The sequence below is a fragment of the Eutrigla gurnardus genome, assembly GCF_963514095.1.
Source record: "Eutrigla gurnardus genome assembly, chromosome: 10".
Taxonomy (NCBI): Eukaryota; Metazoa; Chordata; class Actinopteri; order Perciformes; family Triglidae; genus Eutrigla; species Eutrigla gurnardus.
Window position 1 is genome coordinate 11,525,193 of NC_139924.1, and position 23,718 is coordinate 11,548,910.

Sequence of the window (23,718 nt, forward strand, 5' to 3'; positions counted from 1 at the left end):
GTTTACGAGCGTGTGCGCGCCGCCGCTCGCGCTCAATCCAAGCGCAATGTCGACCCAGGGGGACTACGACTGCATAGTGATCGGGGCCGGAGTCCAGGGCTCCTTCGCGGCCTACCAGCTGGCGAAGCAGAGCAAGAAGACTCTTCTGCTGGAGCAGGTTTGTCTCACACTAAACTTTCACTCTAGCTCTTTAACAGAGAGAGAGAGAGAGGCTTCAGACCCAGCGGTCGAGTTTATGTCCCAGTGAGAAGTACTTTTACCTTCCTGACACCAGCAGCAGTGTGACTTGTATCCTTCATGCTCCTGCTTTATTTGCCATTCATTTCTAACCTGCACCTGACGTGCGATTTTGTTATTTGTATTTATTATACAACTATAGTGAATTAATTCACTATGCAGTGTGTGTAAGGAAGTGAAGCATTGACTCAACAATAAGTGACATATTAACCAGTTTGTGGCCCAACTTTTCTCACATTCCATGCATTGTGTACTAGTTATTAGTCAGTAAACTACTTTGTGGTAACTTGATTAATTACATTATTTTCTTGTAAAAGAGTTGAGCCAAACATTTTAAAAACAACCACAGTTAACCGAAGTATATCCTTTCGGGAAAGTTTTCAATCCATCCGTTAAGTGCAGTGATCTTTACAATTTGTGATTAAAAAAACGTGTAAATGATGATATCGGACTTCTATTTTGAGCCTTGACATGAAGAATGACTACTTGAATGACCAGGAGCAGCCAAAGATCAACTTGAGTTAAGATAAATATTGACCAGTATCGAAAAGAAAGGAATGTAATCCTCCATGGCCAAAATAAAGATAAATAGACATTTTACACATTTTAAACTGGTTCATGCACAAGTGACTGAGTGAGAAAAAAATGAGTGGAGAACATTTTTTAAAATGTAAATTCCTTTATTATTATCATTAGTATTTTTTTGTATTTTTCTTGGAAACATTCACAGCCATCTCAAGGCCCCCATCGCAGCTCTGATACCCCCTAGTGGGCCGTGGCCCCCCTGTTGAGAACCACTGGTCTAGATCAGTCCAACATGGTTGTTCAAAGCGAAAGGGGCCAAGAAGAACCAGAGCCTTCAATAAGTCAGGTCGTCCAAACAATGATCTCGGTCTTATTTTATGGAGATGAGAAAGTTTAAATACATAATTTAAGCAAAGGAATTAATCTTTACTGCTGGTTTGGATCAAAGATCTCAGACTTTTTCTAGGTACACAAAATGCAGATTTCTCTCAAATTTAGTTTAAATTTGTGTTAGTGAGCATGTGTCCTTTGCTTAGATAATCCATCCAACTGACAGGTGTGACTTAACACAGTTCTGATTAGACAACATGATTATTGCACAGGTGTGCCTTTGGCTGGTCATGATAAAAGGCTCTAAAATGTGGGAGGGGTCAGTCAGTATCTGGTGTGACCTCCATTTGACTCACACACTACAAAACATCTCCTTCACATGGAGTTGATTGTTGATTGTGAGTCTGCAGGCCATGCAAGAACAGGAATATTTTCTGCTGCCAGGCATGCAGTGAATGAATGGCACAGCAACGGGCCTCAGCATCTCATCACCGTATCACTGTGCTTTTAAAATGGCATCAATAAAATGCATATGTTTGTTGTCCGGAATATGCAGATGAGCTTCCCTGAAACGGTTTCAGACAGTTTGTGCAGATATTCTTATGGTTATGCAAAGCAATTGTTGCATCAGCTGTCCAGCTGGTAAAGATGCCGGATGTGGAGGTCCTGGGTGGTAACATGTGGTCTGCAGTTCTGATGCAGTTGGATGTACTGCCAAATTCTCAGAAACGACTTTGGAGATGAGAACAATTTAACGGAAAAGGTATCAAGTATAGATAATTTTTCCTGGGTATCGGTATCGAGTTTGAAATTCTAGTATAATGACCACCCTACAAACCCAGTGATAAGATAGACCTTTATCAATGCACGGATACTCGACCCAACAGCATCAAAAACATATTTTAGTAGACGAGAGGAAATGCGATCGAGAGGGCAATTTTAGGGCGCGGATGCCGGAATTTCTCTGATAATAACATTAATGGGTTAAAATACTGTGGCTGCTTTTTTTTGTCTCTTCTATTGTTTTTACCGTTTATTATGGGTTGTGGAAATTCAACTTTTCAGTCAGTGAAAGTCAGGAAAAAGTCAGGACATTGAAACAGGCTGAAACTGATCAGACCGTTGGTCAAAGAGAAGAGACGGATGCCCAGGTCAAATTGAGTGGGAGGAATATCTTTTTATCTTCTTGATGAAAAAATTGAGTGTGGGCGTTGGTAATCTGTATCCGATGGATTTAGTAGAGAATTTAAAACACTAAAATGAACCTGTGGGTGTTATAGGAGACAAGATTAGATTTTTAGATTGGAAGTTTTAAACGGCTCCCTAAAATTCCTAACAATCTCTCAGCTACTCTTTATGCACATCTGCTAGTGCGATTACAAAGGTCAACCACCTTTTTTTTTTTAAGCTACTGCAGGAGCAGATTCGGTTATTCATAGATAATTATTAATATTTATAGAATTATTGATATTAATAGGATTATTAATAGGGATGCACCGAATATTCGGCCACCGAAAAAATAATTATAATAATAATATAATAATAATTAATAATTAAATGATTTAATCACCGAAACAACACGGCTGAAATAGAAACTTGTGATGACGCAAACAAACGGGGCACCACCCTGAAATCAGGGAAAAGATAACCGAACCTGTACTCAGTCTCATATAAAGGGGTTTGTACTCAAATGCCTAAAATTAATAACTATTAGCATATGAGTACAAACAGTTGAAGGATTTGTGAATTCTTTGCAGAGAAAAGGTTGATATTCATTCTCATATAGCATTAATAAACACATCAGTATGTTTAAAAGGGGTTTATAAACAATAAACAAATAAACATACACTAAGTCTAAGTGGCCTATCTAACTAAATACTATACGTGTGTGTGTGTGTGTGTGTGTGTGTGTGTGTGTGTGTGTGTGTTACAAGTTGGTGGCTGTGGCTGTCGACCAGTCAGCCATGTGGTCAGGTTAAAGAGAGCTAGGGTTCTCTGTGGGAGGCCGTGTGGCTCTGCCTGGAGAACAGGTTTCTATGTACTGAGCTAACGTCTTAACACATATCATGTTATTATTACGCACTATTTTTTTTAAGTGTGAGGAAGGTTTCTCCAAATCCAAAAATATAATTTTCTTGGGGCTAATCCAGCTATATGGGTCAGTAGGGGGCGCTGCATCTTTAGTGGCAGGGAATTTGTTGTTAGAAAATACATGAATTCCATCCATCCATTATTTTACGTATCAAACACTTATTTTAACTGAAACCTGAATCTTTTCCTAAACCTGACCAGGGGGTTTTGTTGCCTACATATATTGTGCTCTGCAGGGGGGTTATTTTATTTATTTATTTTTTTGTAGGGGCACACATGAAAATGAGAAGTAACCTTTCGTAAAATCTCATACAAACTGTTGTTTGAGGTTATGTTGAACTATCACAAATGGCAAAAAATTCCAAAAAATGTTGACCATTTGATTCCCAGATCAAAGTTGAAATTGACCCAGTGATATTACATCCATCCTCTCCAGTTCGTCCTGCCCCACACCCGCGGGAGCTCCCATGGCCAGACCCGCATCATCCGCAAGGCGTATGAGCAGGACTTCTACACCCACATGATGCAGGAGTGCTACGAGCTGTGGGCCCAGCTGGAGAGGGAGGCGGGTGTCAAACTGTACAGGTAGGCAGTCAGCAGAAACACACGGAGAGAGAAAAGCCATTAAAGGGAACATAACAAAAGCTTTGCCCGAACACGGGGATTTGTCACATTCAAGGTGCTATGTGCACACACGAGCAGCAACTCAATCTACGGGAGCCATAAATGCATGACTTTCTCATTACCTCGGGCATCACTGAATCACCCCTTGACAGCTTCCATGCCTCCAAATGTGGAACAGGGGCTTTTTTCATCTCACTAAACCTCCGATTTTCCTACGCAGAGCGGGGAGGAATTTGTGTCTTATATAAATATGACAATGCCGTCAAACTGTGAGCAGCCCTCCTGCACTTTAACTTTCCTGGTGAGATTATAGAGCCGAGCAACATAATAGTTCATGGTATCGAGCCACGCCCCCTCACTATGTTCCTTAGAAAAACAGTGTTGTCCCCGTCCCCTGTGCACCCGTACGTAGCTCATTACTGATGGGTCCACACGCGAAGGCCACCTGTGCCCTTGGGGAAAAATCGTGTGCATCACAATGACAAATGTTCACAGGAGGCTGGTGTGAGCAATGCCTCCCACTACTGCTGCTGCCTCTGGGACAGATGGAGCCATCGTAAAATGGGCCGAGGCGAAGCTAAACCTTCTTATTTTCTTCACATACGTGGCAACATGTCTGCACATCCGGCAGCTTGAACCAAGGGCCACCAATCACCAAGTTTGACAGGCCGGACAGGATGAGGTATCATATTTACGATCCGACACTGCCGTGGCTTTTCCTTCCTCCGTCACACGCTCGTAAACACACAAGCACAGAGGGAGACATCGTCATAAAATGTTCTGATGAATGGCTGAAGCCTTTCACAGGGGTTGTCTGTGCCTTATGGCGGCTGACAGATGTCGGTGCAGCCCTTTAGAAAACACTGCTGGCAAAGGGCGAGTCAGCCATCTATCAGACAGACTACTGAATCAGACCCTGTGTTTCACAAGCCCTCAGTCTGGGACTCGATAACTTCACCCTGGAGCTCCTCTGTATTCCTGTCCGCTGGTCATGTGATGTCCAGTCAAATCAAAGTTTAGAGTCTTTTAACTGAGGCTTTTTGATAAATTTGGAGTACATCAACCACAAAGGTATGACTCATTATTTGTAATCCATCATCATTTACTTCCTGCTTCGAGCTACTGTACTGTAGGGGTGTCCACAACTGAGAATTTACATGGTTAAAGCTCATTGGTCAAGTTTTTCTAGGGATCCACCAAGAGCACTTTTTTACAGAAAAGTACTTGCATATCAGTACTTGACAAGCACCGATGTGAGTGCTTAATAACACAATTACAATTCCAACAATGATTTTGAAATCATGTTTGATTTTCATTCCACACCTTCTGACTGTTACAACTTATTTTGACAACACAATGCAATACGGATGTTATTAAGTAACTGTTTACCCGTGCTATTAGTAAAACATTTCTTAGCAATATTAGAAAATTAAAAAAAAAAAAGCTGAGCAAAACTCTGAGGAGTGGCTTTTCATTTAAAGGAGAATATGACTGGTCCACCTTAAAGGTCAGTCCACCTTCAGTGCACCTGAATTGATGCCAACATCCTTTACTTTAATTATCAACTGGCTAAACAACAAGACATTTAGCACAAACATTTTTCACAAACTTTCCTGTACATTGAACCATTATTACAGACATTTACAGTGCTTTCACAACCCTTTTTAACCTCCAGATAATCTGGATAAACTGTTGGTTTGTATCCTGTCTGATCTTCTGGCTGCTCAAGTCCCCCCACCCCCCAAAAAATATCCTATATCTAAAGACCTGTTTTACAGACAGACCTATATTGCTATCATTAACCACCACCACTTGCAATCTGTATAGAAAGTCTTGCCAAAGCACTTACATCATTTAATCAATATCTTCACAGGCATCTTCAAAAGGTTGAGCTGCCCTGTGCTTATCATTTCTAGGTAGTGAAAGGCTGTTTATAGTCATTAGCCTTGGCTGAGGGGAGTCTCACAGAGAAGCACAAGTTTTGGGTCCAAACCTGAGAGAGATGGACTTTTGAGGATGATTTCTTTAAAGCTGCAATCGGCAAGTCTGGCAGATCGAGTTGACTCAGTCAAATTTCGAATGTTTCCAACGCTCACGCCCCTCCCCCTCTACCACCGAGCTCCTCCGCTCCCTCCCATCGAGTGCTCGTCAGTGCGCGTACACCAGATTCCTGTGAACGCCCCCGTGTCTTCTCTCATCGATAAACGGCATGGAGTACACGCTACACAGAGGTAGGCTGGCTAACTTACTCATAGATAGCAACTGCTAACGTCATTTAGCGTGTGCCTAGCTTGAGGCGTGTGCCTGTGATATTGTAACATGCGTGAGGGGGGAGGTGGGATCTGTGGCGTGTGCACGAACTGTGAACTGCGCTGAGTAGACAGAATGATACTGGCGCGGTGGATTTTTGCAAAACAAACAACAAGCTCTATGTGCACGTAGAGACGCGTAGAGGCGCGTTTCTTTTTCTAAAACCGGATGATTTATGTTGTTCTATCGGAGCATAGTGTCGGTTTCACTGAATATGATCAAACAAAAGTATCCTTTCATTAGAACCATCATAGAGAAGCTGAGCTAATACACATACTACAGTTTACTGCTCAGGTTTCAGATTTCTGGGTTGCTATTATTTGGAAATGGCACCGTGGAAACCTGGCGAGAGATGATAATATCAAATTAGAAATTTTATTCATAAAGCATCTTTCAAAACATAAAGTGTGAGTGCTTTACAAAAATATACACACACACATATATATATATACACATATTCATGCATTTATTTTATCATTGACCTTGCTATTTATTTTCTCTCTCTGCTTGCTGAACCAAGTAATGTCACCTTTTCGGAATCATTCTAGCAGCTCTTCAAATGTTCATAAATTCATGTTTTATATCTGCGCATATCGGCCAGTACATTTCACTAAAATCTAAAATGTTAAGTGCTGCAGGAAATGTCAGGCGGAAACCAAAGTCAGAAGGATTTATCATCTGGTGACAACAAATGCTGGTAAAAAATGATATGGCAATAGAACCAACGGTTGTTGAGGTATTTCAGTCTGAAAGAAAGTGGTGAACTGACCCACACTGCCATACCGAAAAACTATTCATATCAACATTTTATTAAACTAGAGTTTCTCATAATTTGGTTTACATTATTATAGCTCTGGTCCTAATTTATATCAGCTGACATTGTGCTCAACAAAGTCGTTTTTGAGATCTCAGAATTCGGGAACATCTAAAAACAAGCAATTTGAGCAGTCAGACAACAGGTGATGGAAACGTCAACATTTGAGTCATATTATTTAATCTGAAGGTGCTAATAATCCATTTTACACAGGTCAACCATGAGTGCAAATTGCTAGTGCAGAAGATAAAGTTAAACCTTGGACTTTGATCTGTAATCTACCCAAACCAAACTCATCATTTTACTGTTCACCATTTTTTTTATCTTCAGATATGTTTGAGTTGTTTAAACTTGACTGGTGGTCTTTCTTGCCCTGTTAGACCTCAAGTTTAATGATGTTGAAAGAGAACAAGAGCGTCTCTCCTTTGCTTCCAGGAAACCAAGTGAATGTATTTAACAAGTGAAGCACGATCGGCTGTCAATTTCATTTTTCCATTTTTTTGCATTTTTTCACATTTAAACACAGCGACTGTATGACAGCGACACAAACAGTGACTACGTTTACGTGCATAACAGAATAAGCAAAAACTCTACTCAAAAGAATGTAGTCGTAAAAGTAATCCAAATTGTTTTAGTGAAAAAACGACTCGAGTACTGAGTAACTGTGGAGTAACTTGTGATTTACTGTTTCAATAATTAGAGCATGAATGGAAAATAGACAACATATAAAATATCAATGTCAAAATTCACCATGCAAGACACTGGCCTCCCTATGTGGAGCAGCTTGGGGTTCTCCCTCGCTCAACCTCATTAATGAAGGACGACCCGCTCTACCTCCTGAACCACAGCCTCCCAGGGGTTTTTTGAAGGGTGCGAGGGTTTGTGACCCATTTCAATTTCAATATTTGATCAAATTAAACACACTAACATAGGAGGCTTACAGTGGGCCTAGAAGACATTTTGGCCCTGGGACCCAGGTTAATGTGGCCCTGGATATTTGGTCTTTTGAGGTCTTTGAGGTTTTCTCTGAGTTCTGACGAGGCTAGTCAGGACAGAATCAGTGCAGGAACATGAGTGATATAAAGCTCTCCAAAGTTTTAAATCACATTTATTTGGAAACAAAAACAGAGGTAGATATTAAAATATTTACCCATCTTCAGAGTTCAACTAAACCTTCCATACAAACATAGCTGTGCATGCTTACAGTTCATCCTCTGAGGATTTTAACAATATCTTGTTTGTTTCCAACCGGTGTGAAGTTGACCAAATGGAGTTTGGCCCTGTTTGGCTTTTGTAATAATTTTCAGGATGTCCCCTGGATTTTGGTGCTTTGTAAAGTCTTCAGAGTCATGACCATGTCTTACCTCCACTGATCTCCCCTCTCAGACAAACGGGGCTCCTGGTGATGGGGCCGGAGAAGAGTCCGAGTTACCAGCTGTATAAGGACACCCTGCAGAGGAACAAGGTTCCCCTGATGATCCTGAACCGGGACAACTTCAGTCAGCACATCCCTGGAGTCACCCTGGCTGAGGGAGGCGAGGCGGTGGTGGACATCACTGCTGGAGTCCTGTACGCTGACCGTGCACTCAAGGCTGTACAGGTACAGTACCGTTACTGCTGCTAGAGCATGAGGTGTTTATGAGTCATGAGTCAAGGCCAATCATGTGGTCCATGTAGGAACCAACGTGGGGGGTTGCAAATTGAGACCAAGGTGAGTCCTCATGAGTTTCAAAGGTTTCAACTTTAGGTGGAAAATGTTGCATGTTTCTATACATAATCTTCACTGTATCCCAGGTTATCCACATTTATTTGGAAAAGAAAGGTGAATGGTGTAACTACAACATCATCAACTTTATTATAAACATCCACTACAGTTCACAAACTCACTCACTGCTTCAACATAACGCTTTTCCTTGTGGTGCACTTGTTTTCCAATGAGGGATCATAGCTGATATTTTAAGGTCTATAATGATCATTCACATCAAATGATCCATAGTTTTTCAAAGATTTTAAAGGGATTTTCTCTTATTAAATATGAAAACTGTCTACGTCCTTCACATGCTAACAGGCCTGGTCTTTTAAAATATTTTTTTCTTAGCAAACTCCCAGATTTATTCAATGCATCAATAGCAAATGAGCTAATCAAAAACATTTTAATAAAACATAAATTCACCTTCATGTCAGTTCCAGGGTTCATGGTAGAAAGCCGTTTTTTGATTTAAGAAATCTGTATCATATGAAATTTACAAAAGAACTAGTGGGCTGAGAAATACCAAGATGTGAATAACTGAACATATTTTATGCCCGTTGTTCTAATCTAATCATAGCTCATACTGGGAATATCTTTCCACAATAAATCCACATTACTGGACTCTGTCAGCTCTGAGAAAAGGCAGCGGAGGAGAACAGACTCATCCACGGCTGCCAGGTCAAGCACAAAAAAACTGCTTTGTTATTTCAGCAAGGTGCCATTTTCAATCGACTGGATGGATTGTTCAGCTGCTTTTTGTGAAGCAGCAGTCAATTATAAATTAGAGCTTGAAGTGCTCGATCGCTGGACTATTGCTTTGTGCGTTCTCATGCCACGACTCTTTAGTGGCTGCTTGCTTTTAGGGTTATATGTTAATTTGTGTCGCAATTGATTGGTCTTATTTCATTACCTCAGAGTGGCATGTTTTTTAATGTCTTCGTTTCTTTTTCGTAATAAACCTGCTTAGTGTCCCTCGTGTATGCAGGGCCAGCTCAGGTTTGTTTGGGGCCCTAAACAGTTTTAGGACGACACCCCAACATTCTTGATCAAGTTACTGCAGTGATGTCGGCTGGCTTAACTGTGCATCACACTGTGACACAATAGCACAGTTCACTTAAACTTAAGAGAAACTGTTAATCATTACATTTATTTATTTTTCTATCAACGACAGAATTCAATGGCAAGAGAAGTACAACAGAATACTAATAGTATCATAGTATAGTTTATTATAGTATGGTACACCAGTGTTGTAGTAAACATGACTGATGAACCACCTGCTGTGGTCTCATCAGTCCACCATTTTGAAGGTATCGTCTTGGAATCAACCACGATCTCAGACAAAGAGGATTCAAGACCACAACCACAGGATATCACTAAATTGTCTGTGCATCTTCTGATTTATTCACATTATTGGGTTCAGCTCACAGAGCCTGTTGCAGGATCCGTAACGCTTGGTCCAGCTCTGATATCCACTTCATGTGATGTGGCTGCCGATTCTGATAGCATGGAAAGGAGCAATCTGACAAACTGTCCTTAATCCCCCACCAGGCCCAAAAACGTTTTTAGCTCTTGGTAACCAGATGAGGCCGGTTAACAATGTTCTCCACCTGCTGTGGTCTCATCAGTCCTCTCCCGAAGTACTCTGCTTCCTCCAGGCCCATGTGCTGATGAAGCGTGCCGGTCTCACTCTCACAAGGAGCTCGTCCACCTGTAGCATGTGAGCAGCAATGCGGGAGATCTGATTGAGCTTCCTGAAGTCGGGACAGAATATGCGTGTCCTTGGGCACCACGAAGATGGAGCTCTGGCTGTGAGATTCCTAAATCAAGGCCATCTGTAGACTCACCGTGACTTTCTTTACATACAACAGCAAATTGGTAGGGAGGCTGACCCACAGTTTTCCCAGGTTCTCTTCTATGTCTCATGGGTTTTGACAATTGTCCTCCTAGCTGGTCAGAAAAAACATCCCAAAACTGAGCTACCGCCTCCTCCTGCTGCTGAGGTCTACCAAGTGGATTGATGTTGGTTCATGTGGAGCCAAAGCCACCTGAGGGACCACTTCAGGCTACCTTCACTGTAACAAGAGATTCACATGAAATATTTGATGGTCTTTCCATTAGCCTTAACAGGTAGTGCCATGCCGTGCCATCTTGCCAAGACCTTTCATTCACTAGTGGGTTTGAGCACCAAGATCTTGTCACCTGCCCCAAACACCTGCCCCTGATCTTGGACCCGCCCATTTTAGATACGAGCTCGTGCCGTCTGGGATTTCTCCATATGCTTCAGGTTCAAGGGATAAGCATATGGTTCTCATTCACTCTCTTAAATTTAATGACTCGATATAACAGGCCATTTAGAATGTGGATGAGAGACTACCTGGGGTTGCATTTATAAAACAGTGTGTAGGAACCACACAAATGTTTGCCTACGTAGAAATGAGAAAAAAGTGATCACGAAAACCATTGGTATCCCCCACCCTTTGAAAATGGAAGTTTGATAGGTGAATAATTTCTTTATTTTGTGTCAAGAATGTAACCGGCATTATGAATAGGGCTCATTATTAGAATGGGGAGGGTAATGTGTGTACCAAAGCTGTCACTGGCTTTATTTCACTTTGCTAATTTATACAATCCACACGCGCAGGTGGTGAAGAGAGAGGTGACAGACTGTCTCCGTGTCTCTAATACTGGCATCAGTTTGTCTGTATACTGTTATGTTGGATCTGTTCCTATGGAATACACCATAAATAAATAATTATGCTTATGGAATACTTATGGCTTCCCCTCTGGCTCTTGGCAGACTGTCCCGGGGACCAGGCAGGGAGGTCGGGACCTGATCCTCTGGACCGTTATTGGTGATTTTGTCGCATGTTGCTTCTCTCATGAAGGCAGCACATGCTTGTTGGGGGGGCATCGTAAAGGGTCACCCACCTTCCTTGCGTCATCTACTGGTCCCCTGGGGCTTTCTATTGCCTGTGGGGGTCACTGTGCTAATTGTACCAGTGCTCCCTGTTGCTAAGCTTGGCCCTACAACTGCATATTACTGACCTGGGTCTGAGTTATAAGATCACGTTACCAATGTTCTCCACCATATGTGGCCATGGAGGAGGCTGAAGTAACCAGAAACACTTTATCTTCTCTTTATTAACTATGAGGGAAAAGGTCCAGGGAGTAATGTGTTTATTTAAATCAACCTCATGTTTACTGCAATCGTGCCCCGGGTTACCCAGTGTATTTACGTGATGCCGGGGGGGAGCCGACAAAATGTCAGTATGTGAAAAGGTGGAATGTGATTGTGAATTTAAAAAATGAAGGATTTACATCTTCAGTAAAACCAATCGGCCTGGGCCTGCAGTGCCACAGACAGGAAGTCAGAAAGGATTGAAAGACGGACTAAATTGTTGTCCTTGGATTTGTTATTTCAACTAATTTAGGCAACTTAGTGTCAGCTGTAGGTTTAGTCGTAATATTAATTAAATTATTTTCAGAAAAAGTTAGAAAATCGTTCTCCTGTCAGAGAAATACAAACCTGTCTTGAGTTTTTCTTTAATTGCCCAAAACAATCGTGTGTAGTTTTACTCTGGATCAGAGTTATACTTCTGACTATATTGATAGTAATGAATACACCTAAAAACAAAGAAAAGGATAAGAACTTAATTCTCAGTAATTCTGCCATCTATGTTTAAGGCAAAATGTATTACTTTAATCCATTACCAAATATTGAGAAAAGGGTTGTTTTTAATATTTGCTAAATGCTTCGTAATCAAATTTGTTCATCCATACTGAAACCTGACATCTAACATTTGGATGTTGTCCAGTTGTTTTAGTGAGATGATCTTTTGATATTGCAAAAAAAAAAGTTACTTTCGTCATTATATTTTTTCTTTGTTTTCTTTTTTTTTTTCAAACAAATAGGGCAAATAAAGTCGTTTTAGCAGCTATTATTGATCAATCTATATCATATCTTTAAAAGGCATAATCAGTATTTTCATTAACACGTGTTCTGTCCTTCCCTTTTCCCAGGGGCAGTTCCAAAAGTTGGGTGGGGTCATTAGAGACAAAGAGAAGGTGACAGACGTCAAACCTGGCAACATCGTGACGGTCTCAACCACTGCTGGTGTTTATCGAGCTAAGAGTGTGGTGATCACCGCTGGACCCTGGGCTAATCGACTGCTGGCTCACACCGGCTTACAGCTGCCACTACAGGTATGGACGTGTCCTACATGCAGCATGTTCACGTAGCTGCACATGTTTCAGTGTACTTAGGCTTGAGTTTCAGTCAAATATTAGGATTCAAGAGGTTGACATGCATACAAGCTCGGTTTCATTGTTAGCACCTAAACATGCACTACACTGTTGTCATTGTACTGCACAAGAAGAAGATGAAAGATGAAACTTGGTACATGCAAAGACAGAAATAAAATATGTGCTCTTTTCATCAGAATTGCAAAGCCGTGCTTATGCATAGTTCTGTTTTATGAATTTCAATCATTGTGAATTGTGTTAGCCGTGAATGTAGACACACGTGTATTATTCAAGTACATTCTTAATCATGGTTATTACGCCTGATCATTATGCTATTTATAGTATGTATTCCATAATGTATCACATGTATAGTTCACCCATGAAATAATCATTTGTATTTCAATTATTCGCCCTTGAATTCTTGAAGGAATCCTTTTTTTTTTTGCCTACATGGTGAACTAAGAAAAGTCTTGATTAATTATTTTAATTATTTAAGTATTTGGTCACACTCGCATTTATCAATACTTCCCAAACATGCATCTTCACTCACACAGGCTATGTGGTGTGCACAATCGTTGTTTTTTTTATATGCATAAGTGTGTGTGTGTGTGTGTGTGTGTGTGTGTGTGTGTGTGTCGTTCATACACCAGAATGTAGTCATGGTGACGTGACCCATTGGTTTGTGGACTACGAAGCCTGAAGTTCATCATTTTGGCCGTCGCCATCTTTGATCTTGAGAGAATAAGCATTGGCTTCACTTTGTAGCGCCACACATTTCACATCAGACTCTGTTTGTCATCAACTTCTTTTTTTCCTCACTGGGATCTCGCCCTGCCTCCCCTTTTTAAATGGCCGTCCTTACACGCCACGGAAAACAAAAGCACCACTCCTTCATATTTAAACAGCTTAGAGTTCCTTAGTCAGCAAGGCGGTCTTTTCCATCTTGCAATGTGTCACACGGCCTGAGAAGAGAATGTGATGGGAAAACGAGCAGACAGCTGTTGGACTGGAGAATTGGAGTTGATATTGGAATTGCATTATTCAGGCTAGCAGCAGGCTGGGGGGGCTTGGGGAACGCCATGGCTGAGTGACCCGGTAGAATAAGCACAGGCTCCGAGCTCGTTGACTCGCCGGAGCGCTTCTGTCTGAATGTTTATGGTCTTTGGGAATGAGTGCACGGCCGGTTAGTTCATTACACTGAAAGCTCCCGAACAAATGTGTCCTTATTATCGCCGCCCCCAGATGGACGTCAGTTGTACAACCGTTGTGTACATTTCATTAAATCCCACTCTCTCAGAGCTACTTTCATAATTGCCCTTGTATTAGACAAAGAAAAAGTGACGAGGAGGCTTGAGTAGGTGCTATGGAAGTTTTATTGCGAGCTACTGATGTTGAACCTGTGCATATTCATTTAGGTGTCGGGCTTCTGCAGAGAACAAGTGTGGTACCGATCAGTTATACAAAAAAATTATAATTAAGACAATATATCGATCATATTTGAGGTAGCCCAAACTCAACAACTACCAAGATTACCTTGACATTTTTTATGAATATTCATACACCTCAGAGAAAAATGTCCAGGTATTGTGATGACCCCCTCGATCCTTCTTCTAATGCCGCAATCAAGAGTAGAGTTTTCTTGCATTTTAGATTCTTAAAATAACCATGTGAGATGCTACCTGTCCATTCACACACCCATCAGTGTAACTATGTGTGTGGAAATTGGGGAGTGTAGACATATAGTGCAAAGTGCTTTGAATGGTTGGAGGACTAGCAAAGAACTATATGAATGCAGTTCCTTTCACCATTTACCTTGAACCATAGAATGAATGGATCAGAAGAAAGGAATGGTCGCATGTTTACATCACCCGCAACATGTGAGTGTTCTATTTCTTTTCTCATGTTGGAGAGGTGGGCTGTTTAGCAGCTGGTGCTTGAGAAACTCTTTGAATTTCAATTGAGGAGTTTTGTGCATTAAATGAATACACAGCTTACACTATGGTCCACCACTGTCAGTCTTTAGTGACAGTCAGACCTCTCTGTATCTGGCTGGGTGCTAATGGTTTTTCTGATTTCATGACTATAGGTGGTGAAGATCAACGTGTGCTACTGGAGAGAGAAGGTTCCCGGGTCGTACGACGTGAAGAAGCGCTTCCCCTGCTTCATCCTGACTGAGTGGGAGGATGTCAAAGATCACATCTACGGCCTCCCGTCTAACGAGTACCCGGGTCTGATGAAGGTATGTCACAGTACTGAACCCGCAAGAAGAGAAAAGTCTTAATGGACTTCATTAATGATAATTTATTTATGAACGCAATATCATTGGCCTGCTTTTCTAGTTGATCATTTGACTTCATTATTCAACATTAGGTTCTAAACCAGTGTTGTGTGTGCACTGAAGCAAACACGGCTCTTTATCAAATGAAGATCCATGCAGACTGGAGCGCCGCCATCCACTTATAGAATACCAAGTGTTGTCGTATAAGCACAAAATAAAATGATTATACAATAACTTATGTCAAATGTAGGAATACATTTCATATGATTTATAATCATAGTTAAGTTTATAGTTTTGACTTAAAAAAAAAAAATTTAAGTTTAATGGGTCCAAGATTTTAAAATAATCATAGGTTAAAAAAAAAGAAAACTAGAAAATGCAAAAGCATGAAAAAGAGTAATGTATTATGTATATTAACATAGATTTTGTGCAGTTACTGATTATGTATTGTCAGAAATGTACGTTATTAATTTTATTTAATCGCCTGTAGATCACACCCTCACAACTAAAGGGGGGAGCACTGAGAATTAGTCATATTAAACTGCAAGTTTAATATTAATATTAATAATTAATATTACAAATATTAATATTAATATCAAGTGGGCAGAGTGGCCCCTGAGCAGCAACCTTATTGGATCTGGATCTGGATCCATCTGGATTCTGGTGTGAAGCTGTTAAGAAAGTTAGCTTCATAATTGGAGGTCAACTTTACATCTAGGTGTCATCTAAGTAGCTAACTGCATTGGTGTCGACCTGTCAATCACAAGGTCCATCATTGACTAAATGAACATCATGTTGTATTGAAGAAGACTTGAAACTAGAGAGTGAGACCATAAACTCATGTTTACAATGTTTACTCTGATAATAAATCAAGGTAGAAGTAGGATTGTTTTCTCATAGACTTCTATGCAATCAGACTTATTTTTGCAACCAGAGGAATCGCCCCCTAATGGCCAGTAGAGAGAATGCAAGTTTAAGCCACTTCAGCCTGGCTTCACTTTTCAGAACCGGAAGTTGCCGCCTGGTTTGTGCAAAATGTGGCTGGAATGTTGGTTTTCAGAACCACGTTGCCACAGTGGTACAATTGTGTTCCACTTAGAAGTAAAACACGGCTGCAAAGTCAACTGTAAAATGTGTCCAACCTCACCATCAGATGAGTTGTGGGAGTTGTTGCTGCTTTTGATGTCATCTGATGGCAAATCTCTATTTTGGGCACTATGGCGGGCCAGCAGGAGCTCGCAGCCTAATAGCAGACCACATGCATAGAAAAGAGAGCTGAACAGATGGTGATGCCACGTCACATTATTCACTCTGAGAAACAGTCGCCAGATCTACTGTATGCGCAACGTTTGGACCATTTAACATAGTTTGAAAAATATCGTAATGACTCTGTTTTTGTTCTGTTTTTACTCCGTGGACCTGACAGGGAAAAAAATCCAATCTGCACTCTTTTAACTCCTCAGCCTCCTTGCTGTTACTCTGGTCTCTGGCTGAGACGGTGTGTGTCAGGCCTGGCTAACAGGCAGCTTTGGGAGTTTGATGTGTGTGTATGGGAGTCACTCCTCCCCTTGTCTTTTAGCTTTCAAGCCAGCAATGGGAGCCTTAATAAGACATGCTAAACATATCATCTCCTCCCTTATTACTTAGCTTAGACAAGAAACACTTGCTGATGATGATAATACAATACTCACATGCTATCTGTACAAGTATTTTTTTTCAATTTCAATATCCGTTTTCCTTCACACGTAGAAGAATTCCTGGTTCCACTTGATGTCATTGTCTACATGCGATCACCTTTAATTTATATCACAGTGATATTTTCATAACTTGTTTTATATAAAGTTGTTCAAGAAATATGGTCAGAACAGTTTCAATATAACACAGAACCTGTTATTAACGCTTTGGAATCGTTAAATGGGTTGAAACTTACCTTTATTAACAAAAAAAGAAGCTTTTTGAAATAAGCGAGTTTCGTCTAATGTGCATGTATGTGTCATCGTGCATGGACGCCTGAGTTAAAGTGGAGGATGTAGCTGTAGAAGCAACTTCTAGGAGATTTGAATTGTCTGAGAAAACTGTGACTTCCCTGCATGGTTGGATAGTAGAGAGGGACTGCTGAACGATAATGAGCTCATGGTGTATCTGGTCCTTTAACCGTAGGTGGGTGTGCAGTGGACATGTGCTTAAGGACTTCAAGGCTGTGTCTGTTTGGAGTGGTTGTCACAGCAATAAACAACAAGGCAGAACTGACAAGAACCCTGGATTTCTGAGTACTCAATTAATTAATGCTGAATTTATGCATTTTATTACATGAAACTATAAAAATTCAATTATAACTTACAGAGTTGGATGTTTTACTTTGAACAACGTTGGCCTTTTGCTGCTGCTATTCATTGCTGGGTCACCAAGCTTTTAGTGTTTCATACAGAAATCATATTGATCATGTCGTTCTGTGTGCAGATATGCTACCATATGGGCAGTGAGACGGACCCAGACCAGAGAGACAGGCAGACAGACAGGTCTGATATTGACATCCTCCAGCGCTACATCGCCCGCTGTTTCCCTGGCCTGGTCCCTGAACCTGCCGTGGTGGAGAGCTGCATGTATACGGTGAGTGTCAACAACTCACATTACAATGCATCAATGGGATTAAAGAAGCCTCAGAAGGACAGGAGTTGGAAATTCTGTGGCTCATCAGGAAATATCAGATTCAAAATATGTACGTTTTTTTTTCTGGAAGCCCACTTCTTGAAGAGGAAAACCAGCTATTTGAAAGAGATCACTACTTCAATAAATTCACTACTTGGAATTGTGCATGTAATTGAAAACATTTATGCATGTTACAGGAACAGTGTGTAGGATAAATGGGAGAATTTATGGGCAGAAATTGACTCTTAATATTCCTAATTATGTTATCCTGAAACTAAGAATCGGTGTGGTTTTGTTACCTCAAACTGAGCCCTTCGTATCTACACAGGGAGCCGGTCTTCTTCATAAAGTCCAGAAGGACAAACCAAACACTGGCTCCAGAGAGCCTTTTGGGAGGGATGAGTGGAGGGGTATTCGGTCGGACACAGTCTGCATCCTCACCACTTGGTGCCCTTAAATCCTACACACCGCTCTTTTAAATACGTTTGGGCGTTCAGGCTATATCATTCTCCTCAAATCCTCTCATCAATAAAACAAACAGTGCAGTTTACCTTTCATATGACCTTTCAATGTTAAAAGAAAGCTTCTATTATCAGAACAGACACGCGCCCTCCTCTGGCTCCAAGGTGAACTGCAGATAGAAATGTTAAATGAAAGACTATGGAAGAAATTCTGCTAATGTGTTGGCGACCCTAATGAAATCTCATGTGACCCACCTGGTCTTGACTGGGAATGGCTGATACATTATGTCAATGAGTGTGGAGTGTGTGTGTGTGTGTGTGTGTGTGTGTGTGTGTGTGTGTGTGTGTGTGTGTGTGTGTGTGTGTGTGTGTGACAGGGGTCGTGCAGCCACTCTGCCCTCCAGCAACACACACATACTCACTCACACAGCAAGCTGCTTTCACCACGATGGCACACTGAAGCTGAAGGAAAACATAATTTCTGTGACCTTGTCCAATCCCCCTGAACATCCTGACAGTCACGCTTTTTTCTCACTTAACAGTAAGTATTTTGTTCCACTACCAGTGAGTTAAATTGCACGTGTCCCTTTTGTTGTGGTAACATTTCGCCTTTTGTCAGAGTTCATTATCTATTCTGCGTTGGCTTCTTTCATCCAGTGAAACACATTTCCTGCGATGACTTTGATGGAGAGGGTGTGTGTGTGTGTGTGTGTGTGTCCTTGACTGGTGGTCAAGCTGGCATTGCTCAGTCACTGTTCATGTCTCCATATAGTGGCATAAGGAGGCCGGAGGGGAAAAAAAGCTTTTTTGGACAAGGGCATTGGGCCAGGAGTGAGAGTCTGAGATCCAAGCTCAGCTCTGGTTCCAAACCTGAACAGCTGATACCTTTCAAACCAACAGGTCCAGCAAGATCCAACAACGATAGTCAATCATGTTGTTCTAGCCTAATCTGATTTTTTATCTTGCTAGATCTTCATATGTTGTTGTTTTTGCAGCTCACGCCTGATCATCATTTCGTGCTGGACTGCCACCCGGCCTACAGCAACATTGTGATTGGAGCCGGATTCTCAGGTACGTACAGAACAATAACAACACATAATTACTGTTAGATTTCTGGACATGACAAACGTATTCTTGTCAGCGTTGGAATGAAATTTCCTTTACTTCTCAAGCTATTAGTAGAAGCTTTAGCCTGGTAACGGCTGAACCCAGCAGCCTTCCAGCTGGGAGAGTTCGGTGAGAACATTGGAGATGCTGCAGCAGAGCTGTATGGTTATGTATGAGTCATGCTAATAGCTCTGTGAGCCTGTACATAGTGGTACTTAATGCTAACATCCTGTTTTACCATGTACAGCATTGAAGAGTAGTGGGTTAGCAAGCTAGCATTTGATCATTTGCAGAAAGTACTGAGGCTGATGGAAATTTGGAGATTTTCTTTTTATAGGCATTTAGTTGCAAACCAAAGACAACTCATTAGCAATTCATCCTCTGGAGACCCTGAATGTTGGTACAAAACCCAGAGCTCGTCTGAGCATCATAGAAAAGAGAGAAGCACACAATTACAGATCAGCTCAAGGACTCTTGACTTCCCAGCAGCAATTTTGACATTTTGGCATAGCAGGGTAAACACAGGTGTAATTGATCAGATGAATAGTGATCCCATTCTATTTTGTGTGTCATTCCAACACCAGGGCCCATCTATACAGAACAGGGCCATAATGTGACATCACAGGTTGTTTTTTGGTTACATGGCATTTTTTTTTCTTTTGTAATTTTATCCAGCCAATGTAACTGTCTGGTGACATTCAATTTGAACAAATAAATCTAATCAAATTAATTACACACTCATGATTTTATTATTCGTACACCCTTATGAGTAGTGAAGCTAAAACATGTCTGTGCAACCCTGCAAAGTAAGGCCATTTTGTTGAAAGCAGGGTGCAGCATGAACTGTAGCTTTGGTGACTCCTGCCAGGACATTGTGCTCGTGGACTATCGTCTACCTGCATGTGATACAGTGTGACACTTGGGTGAAGGCGGCACAGGATAATATACCTGTTCCATTTTTGTCATCTGGAACAAGATTAGGATCTCTGTCCCACTATCACCAGTCCACTCAGCCTCTCTGTCTCAGTATAACCAGTCCTCTCAACGGGTCTCAACATGGCGACGCCTGAGCCGGCAGCTCGCAGCGAACAGTGCTAATGCTAGCAGTACGAACTACGGCAACGGTGCTGACAGAGTAAGCTGGGTTTACCTGAGGGGGAAGCGAGGGGGTGGCACTATGTTTCCATGACAACGCTGTTGGTTGGGGCAGCTTTATCTGCTGTAACCGCTGGATGGGACCGAGCCAGTCAACGGCCATGTCAACAAAGTGAGAGAAGCTCTGATAACAACACACACAGAGGGAGAGGGACTTCAGGTAGACATTACTCCATCATTTCTTTACATAGAGATATCTGTAGTCGTTGTGCTCACTGAGCAGGACTAATGCTCGTAGCCACATTGGAGAGGTTCACAGGGCTTCTCCATAGTAATGGAAAAATGTGTTGCCTTCCTCCCCCTCCTCCCCTACACGCATTTGTCATCAAAGCCGGACAAGTGCTTTAAAGCAAGTACTGGGGGGTGGGCAGGGGTTTCCATAGCTACGATATCACCCCATGGGCTCGGCCAGCTATTGAGGTTTTTCCATTGCCCTTCTCTGGCAAGATGAAAATTCACATGGCCAAACTGTCAGAGACGAGCTTTTATGACTTCAAAGGGAGCTCTGAGACCTTTGTCAGATGACAACGTGCCACATTCCCCAAGCCCTGTTGACATTCACAATTTGCCTCTCAGACCTTAGCGACAAGGACAATCAGACTGCTGCATTTTGAAAATACATACTCTTCTCATTTCACTCCTGGGCTTGAGCACATGGAGCCATTACTGAGAGAATTCTCCCTTAATTTAGCATTTGGTCCCGGTTCACCAAAGTGAATAGATGCTTAGTGACAGGCATCGCAACAGCTTTGCTCTTCTTTTATGTATTCACTCATGTGGGGCTCGAACCCATCGCCTGACTCAGACAAAGGCCTAGAGATGCAGGCTATTTATAGGCTAACTCTAAGGTGCGGGGCATGGATTTGCTCACATTAGGACGTTGAGTCGTGGTTTGACGACCCACGTACGCACTTTTTTCACTGTAACGACTTCTCCTCTCCAGGTCACGGCTTCAAATTTGGACCAATCATTGGCAAGCTCCTGTGTGAACTCAGCCTGGGAGAAGTGCCCTCCTTTGACCTTTCACCTTTCCGAATCAGACGCTTCCAGGAAAAGACCAAATCAGCGTTGTAGAGCTGGGGCTGGATCCTCAGAGCTTCAGCAGATCGGCAGGAAGCCTGGTGGAAGTGTGACAGCAGTATGATTTTGAGATTGTTGTAGTAATTCAGTTGGTAAACACAATCACACAATGTCTGTTTTGTCTCCTACTTTAGATAATGAAGACAATGTGTTTCCAGTCTGACATGGTGAAATCAGCTGTGCAGCACTTATGAAAGTCAGTGATTTACATGGCTCTCTGCAGCGATCTCATTCCATAAAGGAATAGTTCAACATTTTGGGAACCAGGTTCATTTGCTTTCTTGCAGAAAGTGACATAATAAGATTGAAACATGTTTTTTTTAAATCTACATATGAGCACATTGAAATATTCTTAATTACAGTCAAACACCAGGTTTGTTTAATCTAAACAGAAACACAAAAATGACATGTTGTGCTTGGATGTTTCTATGAATCTCACTGCTTTTGGTCCATGCCGGCTGTCCAGTGCTCCATTTGGAGACCATAAGAGATAAATAAAGGTTTAGTTGTTTTATTTCTTGGGCCACGGTGCAGTCTGAACACTTGAGATGTGTAGAGTTTCTGACAGGACCTGTCATGCAAAGTGGTAGCTTATAATAATAGCATTTTATTTAAAGAGCACTTTTCATAGTACCCAAAGGCACTTTATAATTAAAATAGAAAAAAACAGTCAAAACAATCAAAAGACAAAATAAAGGAGCCATTCACAGCAATGTAGGCAACTACCAAAGTCTTCAATCAGATTCAAGCATCCGCCTGGAGCCGGTGCATGTTGCAGAGGAGCAGTGTATTGTGGGAGAACACTGCGATTCTTTATTCAAAATAATAACAATTGAAGTGCAACAGAAGCTGATCTGACTGGTTAAAGTAACTTCTAAATTAGTCAGTTTCTGAAAGTGAGCTGTTGACTATTTGTAAATGTCATACAACTATTAAATCATTTGCACAAGAAGAGCTGTGCTACTCTCCGGAGTCTTCCCTCTCCATGTATGAAAAGGTTTTTTACGATATCCTACGATTTCATGGTCTTCACACTGTTCATACGTGTCACAACCATGCCGCCAGAGAGCAAGTCTACCTCAGCTGCACATGGAGCTGGAGTTTTAATGGCATGTATATGTGTACATATACTGCATATGTGCGGCAGGGACTGAGAGCAGGTCGTCATGTGTCCTCAAGAATTGCATTTGAATGATTGAAGAAGTCTGGTTGTCCTCCAAACAACAACATTATGTAATGAACCAGCAATTAAATAACACTGCCTTGATTTTGACCAGAGAACCAACTTTGACAACTGTAGTCTAACATCGTTGTGCCATTCTAATTCCCCCATCTGTGATAAATGGTAATAAAACATTTTTTATCTTACGTTATTGGCTTGTCTGATTCATGTGTCAGTAAATCCCCCTCCTCGCTGCCTTCCCAGCATTCACCGGTTTGCCAACTAAGTACATGGTTAAAAAGACATCAGCCGTCAAGCCTTTTGTCTATGTGAAGCCAGCAGCTGCATGGATAGGCTCCAGAGGTTGCCTATTGCCTGGATCTATTTCCCCGTGTACCGGTAAACATTTTAATCACTAATCTGACGGCCTATTACAATGGATGCTAACCACGGCCATCAGTGGGAATGGGAAAATTATGCAGCGAAACGGCAGAGATCAGTGAGCCATTTACTCCCTCGCCTCTAAGTGACTTTGGATGGATAGCAACGGGCCATTATGCAAATTGCAAGAATTAGAAGTACATTAAACATGCAAATGCAAATATTCAACCACAAATAATAATCGAGCGGGGCCAACGGAAACATCTGGAACATTGTCTAGCTTGTAAAAAAGCAAACTTTTTTTCTGACTCACTAAAGTGCATAATCGGTAATGGCATCCGGTCTGCTTGGTAGATTGTGGTACCAGCTCAGAGTTTACACTGTAGATAAGTAGCGAGTAGAGGCATTGCAGAGGGGATGAAAACATGGAGGAATCTCAAGTTGAAGGAGTGCTCGGGGCTCGGAGAGCACAGGTTAGCAAGGATAACTCAAACAGACAAACTCCTCATTAAAGCTGAAATG

At 41.6% G+C, this 23,718-nt stretch overlaps 1 protein-coding gene across 2 annotated transcripts; it reads left to right on the forward strand.

Moving 5' to 3' along the window:
- Nucleotides 1–24: 24 nt before the first annotated feature.
- On the forward strand, nt 25–22,343 carry pipox (pipecolic acid oxidase). Of its 2 annotated transcripts, XR_014597809.1 has the most exons (9): nt 25–157; nt 3,620–3,768; nt 8,318–8,531; nt 12,702–12,884; nt 15,010–15,162; nt 17,662–17,811; nt 19,307–19,382; nt 21,517–21,741; nt 21,945–22,343. XR_014597809.1 is itself a non-coding variant. In XM_084018877.1 (8 exons), the coding sequence occupies exons 1-8, from the start codon at nt 47–49 to the stop codon at nt 21,645–21,647; spliced, it is 1,167 nt and encodes a 388-aa protein (XP_083875003.1). In that variant the 5' UTR covers nt 25–46; the 3' UTR covers nt 21,648–21,886. The 2 variants fall into 2 exon arrangements, 1 of the variants encoding a protein (XP_083875003.1); XM_084018877.1 differs by lacking the exon at nt 21,945–22,343 and having other exon boundaries at nt 21,517–21,886.
- Nucleotides 22,344–23,718: the final 1,375 nt, after the last annotated feature.

Coding starts and splice junctions, on each gene's coding strand:
- pipox (XM_084018877.1), top strand. CDS start 47: ATGTCGACCCAGGGGGACTACGACTGCATAGTGATCGGGGCCGGAGTC. Junction 3,769..8,317: donor GCGGGTGTCAAACTGTACAG/GTAGGCAGTCAG, acceptor CTCCCCTCTCAG/ACAAACGGGGCTCCTGGTGA. Junction 8,532..12,701: donor GTGCACTCAAGGCTGTACAG/GTACAGTACCGT, acceptor CCCTTTTCCCAG/GGGCAGTTCCAAAAGTTGGG.